Source organism: Typha latifolia, chromosome 2 (genome assembly GCF_019914945.1).
Source record: "Typha latifolia isolate L0001 chromosome 2, TyphaL0001v2, whole genome shotgun sequence".
Lineage (NCBI taxonomy): Eukaryota > Viridiplantae > Streptophyta > Magnoliopsida > Poales > Typhaceae > Typha > Typha latifolia.
The window spans coordinates 12470623-12479609 of NC_133087.1; the positions used below are offsets into that span (position 1 = coordinate 12470623).

The 8987-nt window shown below is 33.8% G+C and overlaps 1 protein-coding gene across 1 annotated transcript; it reads right to left on the bottom strand.

Moving 5' to 3' along the window:
• Window positions 1-283: 283 nt before the first annotated feature.
• Window positions 284-8783, bottom strand: LOC140782522 (fruit protein pKIWI502). The gene is made up of 5 exons (XM_073129135.1): window positions 8037-8783; window positions 2015-2114; window positions 1824-1919; window positions 1662-1742; window positions 284-586 (listed from the first exon to the last, which is right to left on the bottom strand). Exons 1-5 carry the CDS (start codon window positions 8606-8608, stop codon window positions 524-526), a joined length of 912 nt encoding a protein of 303 aa, XP_072985236.1. The 5' UTR covers window positions 8609-8783; the 3' UTR covers window positions 284-523.
• Window positions 8784-8987: the final 204 nt, after the last annotated feature.

Genomic DNA, 8987 nt, shown 5'->3' on the forward strand with positions numbered 1-8987 from the left:
AGACTTATCAATAGTTTTATCAAATAAATTCAGACTGCGTATTAACGCTGAAGTTTTTAATCCAGCATTCACGGGAACATGAATTCTGGGAGTGGTTTCCTCATAAATTAGCGTTCACAGTTATGTTACAAGTTCAGTATTCAAGAAATTGTAGAGGTTGTAGGGTTACATTACCTGCTCAAGTAGTTACAATACAGTGGATCATTGAATCTTCAAAAGAATAGTCCACTCTTTTTACTCTTACCTCCCAGCTTGACATGAAAATTTCAAACGGTAAGGCTTATTTTTTGTTTATCTCAAATGTATAATTTATTTCTTGAAATGAATAAAAAATGACTTATTCCAAATTACAAATTCGGCTGAGTAAACATGAAGGCATTAATAAAAGCAATGCCAACATTTCATATAAATTTAACTCTTATTCTATTCTAAGATTAAGAAAGATTCTGTCATTTGATGATAAATTTAAGATCTCCAGGTCAGGGCCAAATCATACAAGAGAACAAGAGCTTGTACCATCAAATTAGAAATTCTTCAAGATTTTATCTTTCGATACACCATCAGCTACAAGAACGGAAGTAACATCCTGCAATACAGAAAGTTAATGTGAGTAGACATGATTCCTATGTCATTTTGTAGCAAAACTATGGATTTAAACAAACTGTCATGAGGATCTCAATTTCTAGTGTGCGAGTCTGAGAGCGAACTACAAGGTAATCAACTAATTGATATTCTGCATTAAACCAATCCCATAATGTGGTGGATTCAGTTCTACTACATTAAAATATTAAATAATGTATAGAAATTAGAGGCTTCAAGGTGATAATCTGTTGACTGCATGGTAGTTTGACTTGGGTTATCGTAACAAGGCAGAAATACATCCTAATGATTTCAGAGAGTTTACACACGGACAACGTCGATATAGAGAGGAAGAGAACTGACTAAATTAAGACTGCAGACAGTCAATAAATCCCATCACAAGCAAGGTACTAACCAAATAGTCTGCCAGGCCAGTTTCAGAGAGCACCATTCAGTAAAAAAAATTTAAAAAAATGTAAATAATGAGTGGTCAAGAAAAGCCATCAAGTGGGACAAGCTGAATGTCATCATCTCTTGGTTCGGACAGTGCAAAAATTAAAATTTGAGAACACTTCTCTAAGAATTGACAAATTCTTACAATAGTTTGCTTCTGAGACTTCAGACCAAGACATAAATATTGTGAAGCCTTGAATATCTGGAAATAAGATTTTCAACAGTCTTGCAAATTGCAATACATGTCTAGCTAGTTAGTAGTAGAGTGATCTACCTGAATGGTCGTATTTTGGTTCATGCAGCCAAGAAACAAATAACTGGGGTTTCTCTTCACATAGAAAGCTATATAGGAAGGAGAAACTTGAAAGGTGATAGACTTTTGGGAATGTGAGTCATCTCTCATCTCTATAACATACTAACCAAAAGAGCTATATAAATTATTCAAATGTAAAGATCAAAATCACTAGTGCAAATAAGTAATGGCCTCAGTCTAAGGATTTTCACTAAAAAAAGATAATAGCCTCAATTAACCACCCATTGCCCCAAATATCACCAAACAACAAAACTGTAAAATGCTGAAATTTAAGATCATAAAAGCAGCTTTATGATAAGAACAGATATATGGAAACCTCAGTCATTTGCTTGTGTCCGCATAGCACTGCTCCAGTTGATGAAGGATTTAGAATTTGCTTGGCTCTAAAAAAAGCAGTCTGCAAAAAGGAGAATATTTGTAAGAATTCATTAATTCAAGAAAATGAGACATGCTGAAAGTGAAAAATTGAATAGATTACCTGTATATAACCTTTTTCGCCTTTCCAACTATCATCTGGTTGTGAAAAAACAGGTATTATACGAACACCAGTAGATTCCCAATCCTTGAATCTCTCCTGTAGAAGTAGGCAAAGGATAAGTACTTTACAAGATCTCAGACTGACACAAGTATTTCAATGAAATATCACAAATTTAATTCCATCTTTCTAACCTGATAAGCCATTCTTTGAAGGTTTCTAGCCCCATAATAGAGCCTCACGTCAGTTCTTTTATTTGCACTGAAACCTGACTCAATAAGTGCACGAATTGGACTACCATAGAACCATAAGGAATAAGAAACAAAGAGGTTAATAAAGAATAAGAAAATTATTACTAACATGAAGTACTGCAGGTTATTAAATCATAAGAAGCACATGCCCCAAATAAAGAAGCAAATTGGTATTTGAAGTTCTCAGCAACATAAAGAACAAATATATATAGGAACAAAGCATGCAATGAAAAATACTCCCAACAAAGGGACAAAAACAACAATATGCCATTCATCGTGTGAGTCTAAATATTGAGCACTGTTCTGACAGGAGTATGATAACAGGAACCTAAAAGTCAGAGGTTACATTGAACAAAAATTTAGGATAGGAATCTTGGGTTCAAAGTTTGATGGCATGGCATTAACCATATATGCTATTTAGCATATGAAATAGGTGTTACGATACTTATTTCCAAGTTTGGACGAATAAAGGACAAAGATTCTAGAGTTGATGTTTTCTCTCCTGAGCAGTGATATCCCTGAACCAAAAATAAATATTAACATGATCTCTAATAATATTCACTCAGTTTTGAGAATGAAATTTATTTTTGTGTTAGTAGAAATGTAGTGACTCTTAACTCAAATAGATCTCTATTTTCTTAATGAAAATTAGTCTGTTTCGAGGACAAACCATATTTTGATGGTGGTATAATGTAGAGATCCTTAATCTTTGATAAATCATAGCTTTATGTCTAGTAATATACACTATAAGTTACTCCTCTCATTTAAATTTTAAAGAAGAGAATGTCTAAATTTACTTGTTCAAATCTCATTATTACGATCAAAGGGAGCTAGCTAAACTTGGAAAGAGTCCAAAGAAATTGTAATGCTCCTAACAATTTCATTTACTTATTCACTTGGTATTACTGCTTTCACTAAAAGAAGAGAGTAAATTCTTTTAAGTTTGAAATCACACTACTAGATCTAAAGAAACTAGATAAACATAACAAGAATCAAATGAGTGGCTTTGTTTTCTCAAGGAGTTTATGCTATGCAAAACTAGAATTTTGAGTTAACTGACTAAAGCACTAATGGTTTGATTAATGAGCTAATCAATTTTACATTCCATGTTAAGAATAATTACCTAAGTGATCGTTTATTAATTTTGGACTCTTCGTATTAGGTTTTAGTGTAATTCAACAAAACTATGTTACTTAATTGCTTATAATTTTAGGTGACACTTGGTATGTGAAATAATGAACACCTTATGTTATTTTGCTTGCGAGAGGGTAAGAACACTTGGGCAGCTATCCATTTTCAAAATTTGTCCATAGAATAGAGGAGAAAAAGAGAAAAGAGAAAAGAGGAGAAAAAGAAAAGAAACAAACTCCCTTTTGAGGAATTTAGTGGTTAAATCTTAGACTTTTCACTACTAAAGGTATGAATTTTCGTGTTCTCTTAGTCTCTACATTTTGTTTTTAGTGATTAGGTATGGAAAAGAGAACTTGAACCAGAATTTGGGGCTTCTATGTTAAAGCTTTATATGTGGATTTAGAACACTAAATTTTATGGTAGTGTTTTATAGATGAAATATAGAGAAAGAATACTCCAACTAGAATTATTATTAGGGCTATCTTCTAAACTATTTTATGCAGATTTTCTAATCCTTCAATAGAAGAAGTGTTCCTTTACATACCTTTGTTTAAAGAATTTATTTATGAAGTTTAGAGAATTAAATTTGTTATAATGGCTTGGTATGAAAATACTACCTATAGTTGTATTACTTGAAGAAAGGAATTAATAATAACCTTATCTCATTAAGATAGAGGTAGCTGAAATAGTTCTTTACGTTTGTTCTTCTAATTTCCTGTGGTTGTATATTTAACACTAGATATAGAGAAAAAAGAATATAAAAGCATTGTTATGATAGAGGATACTATGCAGATTTTATTCTTATTCTATGGCTAAAGGAAATGAATTTGGTTTTTGTTTAGGCAAGTCAATAATTGAATAAATAGAAAGAAAGCTTTAAACAAAAATTGAGACTTATACTGTTGAAGGTCTATTTCCAGATTTTAGGTTTCCTTTCCCATGATTAGAAGAGGTATTTTCAGATTTGATATTGTTCAAAGAAAGTGATTCATTTGCTGGGGTATATATTTTCAGGTTTGATCTGTCCAAAGGATCCACTTTGTCCAGTAAGAGTCTAATTGTCAAATAATGTTGTTTTAATAAGTACATTTTTGTTACAGAGCACATTTTTGTGAGTATAAGAGACTAAATTCTAGCAGAAAATATTGTATCCAAGATGAATAGAAATGATGGGGCTTATGGATTAAGTTAGAAAAGTAATTACAATAATTAAATTAAAAAATCTTAACTACAAATTTTGAGTGCATAAATAGTAGCTTAAGTTATGTTATTTGCACTTTTCAGGTTAAAAGTTAAAGGCACTTCCAAATAATATTTTGGGAGCACAAAATTGATTATCTAAATGTGAGTAGTATGGAATTTTCCTATTTATATATGTAGCTAAAATGAAATATATTTTACACCTTATGATCGAGTAAAATTGATTTTCATAATTAAATGGTGTGTTTTGCTAAACATGCTATAAGCAATGGGATGTGGATTTGGATTTGGAATTGGAATGAGTTATCCATTTGCTATTGATTTACATATTTTGCTCAATGCAAAATCCTCATTTCTGGTTTACAAGAGTTTGGTTTTATCGATAACCTACTTTGATTTGCATGAATGCACTACAAAGATTTGAGCTTCTAAAGGAGTTATATTTAATAATTTAAGGTTCATTTTGGAAAACTATATATTGGATTATAAACTTGAAAACTATCATTTGAGTCATTTGATAGGAACCATGTATCATACCGATTGATTAGTGGATGGACACAACATATGATCACACGGATAAAAATCCAAACAATCTGGTATCTCAGAGTATCACTGGGAGAAACCTTGGTAACCCGAGGGTTAATACGGATAGGTTTTATCAATGGGATCAATACACCAATACTTTGATATCCCAAAGTTAAATGGGACGTCTATCAATGGGCCATACGGATCATGGTTTCTAGAGTTGATATATGTATTTGAGATATTGAGTATATCATAAATTTGATGTATGACGTGGTTTTGATTATACTACATGAGCTGGATTTGTGTATTGATATTTCATTTGGGAGTGTTGTTATTTGTGTATTCTATTGTGGTTTCTATTTGGAATGCTTACCTGATATGATTTCTATTGTGTATTTGATTTTTAAAATGGTTTTACTTACTGAGCTAATTGTGAGCTTATTATATTATTCCTCATATTCTAGATATTTCATACGATGGATGTGTGAGGACTAAGGACGTAATGGGACTCTTAGCTATATTATCTTGGATAGCACATTAATAGTTATCTCATTATGAGAGTTGTATTATTCTGTATTTTACCCTATTAAGGGTAGCTGTTAGCCTCATATGACTTGTATTTATATGTCAAAGTTTGTACCTATAGTATTATTTAGAAGTTTTGACTGATTGTTATAAATAAGATATCAAGATTTTTTGTTTAATATAGAGATGTTTAAATATATAGCTGCGCTAGTTTGGTCTCTGTGTCATTTTCTATAGAAAGAATATTGCAGCAAGTGTTTTGTAATCCTTGCACTCTATTGGACATAGTCTTAGTAGATTGAGGCTGGTCCCATCCTCTTATACTATAAAATTAGTAGTGGAGGGTGTGACATGAGCTAAGTCTTCTTTCAATCATCATTATCTTATCCACTGTTTTTCCACCATGAATGATCTGAAACCCACCTGGAAAATAATAAGGTCACCGGTCAAAGCCAATTTCAGTCAGTTGGTTTTGGTCAAAACTGCCAAATTGTCTCATTTATAATTTTGCTTGATTTGTATTTATTTGATTGCAATTAGAGAATTTTACCTGAATCCAACCTAAGTTAATCCAAAACACTATATATTATGGTCTCTCTATTCTAAACATAAATTGGGATTGGATATCTTAGCCAACGAGGGACAATAAATCTGGCAACACAAATGTGTGACCCACATTTTGTTTTTTTCCCCTTTTTTGGCTAATAGTTATAGTGAGATATGATATCATGATATCCATAGAAATGTTATTTGGATTCAATGGTACTTAATGTGCTAAACAAGTACTACACCTTTTCTTAATCTTTATTTTATTTTGGAAATGGTTTTCTATTATTTTTTCTATTTTCTAGATTTATTTCGACTTTTATACACTTATAAAGGACTGAAGTTGGATATGCCAAAAAGCAAAGCTGAAACTGGCTGAAAATTTGAAATATTTCATTTCCTAGGAGGGCTAAAGCTGAAATAAAAAACGGAAACTTTAAACCTTGGCTTTAACCCATAGAAGGTGAAGATATAACTAGTCAGAACTCAAACCAAGCGCTCTCATTGTTTTTATGTTAATTAACTGATAATGACATGTTCTACCATCTCCCAGCCCTCAGTTATATAGATCTAAAATTAAATCAGCATATCAAATCAGATTATGCATCAATATGGCATCTAGTGAAGATGATTGATTGGGAAAAAGCAAGTAGCCTGCCATGGAAGCAGCTGATCAAAATTCAAGTCAGATAAAGAACAACAAAAGAAAGTTTGCAGAATAATTGTGAACTATGAAATGGAAAGGTTCATCGAAGAATCAATGGAAAAATTAGTAGATGGAACAGAAGAATACAACAACTTTGTACACATGACAGTTGACAAGTTCAGGCAATTGCGGAGGTCCAAAAATAGTAACTTAGTAAGTTACTAAACTTATCAAATAATAGCGTTCCTGGCCATCTCCAAGGTTAGCAATAGACTAAAGATAACCATCTAATTGTATTTCATAATTCCATCTCTTACGTCAGTATTTTACTATTGCTTTACCTATTCCTCGACATATAACAAACTTTTGCTGATCTAAGCTTAAGGGGCAATTTTAAATAATTCTAGACTCCTAATCGATCAACATAGCAAACAGCGCACTATGTATGGAGAGAACAATATGGATATTTTAACAAGGAAGGAATTAAATTTGTAGCAAGCTCTTGTTTTAGCATGGAAGGAAGTAAATTTGCAATACCACCTGTAGCAGCCAAGTGGGCACTCAAAATCTTCAAAAACAAGATAATATTCCTTATATTGATAAGATACTTCACATGCTGTTAATTAGAAAAGTACAATCCTTAAAATACCTTCATAAACAACAAGATAGAGATGAAGTAACGTTTTAAAAAGTCTCCCTTTTTTCTTTTTTCTTTTTTCCTCTTTCAGTTGTGAAGGCTGAAGGATGAAGTTGGCCAGTACAAAATTAAAGGTGTCTTATGTTGGAAAGCTTAAGCTATTAGAAAATAGGTTCACAATATATTAGTCCAAAGGACACAGGAAGTAAAGAAGGGGTTAAAGGGTTGAAAGATGTTATAACTGAAAAAAGGATCTAAACTTTTGATACAAGCACAAATACAGAAAATAAGTATAAGTTCAGACTATCATACAAGAGAAATAGAGGAGATGAAAAGGTTGAGCTAATAATCCATCAAAAAATCTAGACAATCTATCAGCAGAATGTTAATGAGCCCATACACTGAGAGATTTGGCAATGAAACTCCCGTATTTTCTTAGTAAAAGTGATGTTTAATTTCAATCCTATTCCCACTATTCAAAGTAGTTTCTATTTGAGATCGGTAGTGTGAGGCATCATCTATCTATAGGTTCTATACTGAAAAACCAAAAAGAACGAAGATTTTGTTTTAAAAGAAAAACAAATATTTACCATTCTTGTGGTCCGTTAACTGATACATCAACCAATAACTCATTAATCGGGAACATTAGGTTTCCTTTTACGTTACTCTATTTAAAAGATCTAAACTTTTGAACATAAACTACTCAAAGAAGAACCCAAATAAGTAATCAATCAAACCAGAGCAAGAACTTTTACCTAATTCCCGAGCCGGTAGCGAAGATGAAAACAGTGTTCACCGCATCCGGCGGCGAGATCTTCTCTATCTCGAACCCCCTCCCCATGACAACACCAAGCTCAATCACATTCCCATCTTTCATCCCACACAGCAAATCCGCAGTAGATCCGGGCACCCGCTTTACAAGGAACTCAAACCTACTTTCTCCAATAGCAAGCGGAGGAGGGGAAGCGATGGCGAGGAACGCCGGTTTAGCCTCACCGGCCGATGACGGGATCCGGACCTGGAGGTATTGGCCGGGGGCAGTGTAGCCAGCGGCGAGGTCGGGAGCGTCGGAGAGGTCGACCGAGAGGTGGAAGAGGGAGGCATCGGAGGAGGCGGGGGAGATTAGGGTCAGAGGGGCGGGGGTCCAGACGGCAGCGGCTGAGTCCGGCCGGACGGCGGCGGCGGAGAGAGAGGAGAGGCGGCGGCGGAGTAGGCGTAGGGGAAGGGGAAAGGGAAGGGAGGGCATGGAAGAGGAGAAGGGGGCATGGGGAAGAGAAGGGAGGCGGAGAAGAGGATGCGAAGCAGAAGAGAAGGTGAGGGTAGACATGCTTTCTTCCTTTTGTACAAGGAAAAGTGGAAAGAGCGTAGTCGCGCCGCCGCCAAGAAACTTGGGCGATGAGGTGGAGGTTAGAGCGGCTTAGGCTGCCAAAAGAATTTTCACTTTTTTTTTTTTTTTTTTTGTTCTCCTTTTCTTTGTGATTATTTTGTTGTGAATTGTGGATATCGGATGAGTGGCTGTATTTTTCTGGCTTTATTATTTCTACTTTCTTCCATTTCGTCACTTTTTATTTATTTTTTTCAGAACATCATCAGTAACTAAAAAATACTTTTAATTTTACAAAAGCAATATCTTTAACTCATGTAATTTTAATTTGTCTACATTCACTAAATAGTTTAGAAATTAGTTGCCATCTTTTTCTAACAAA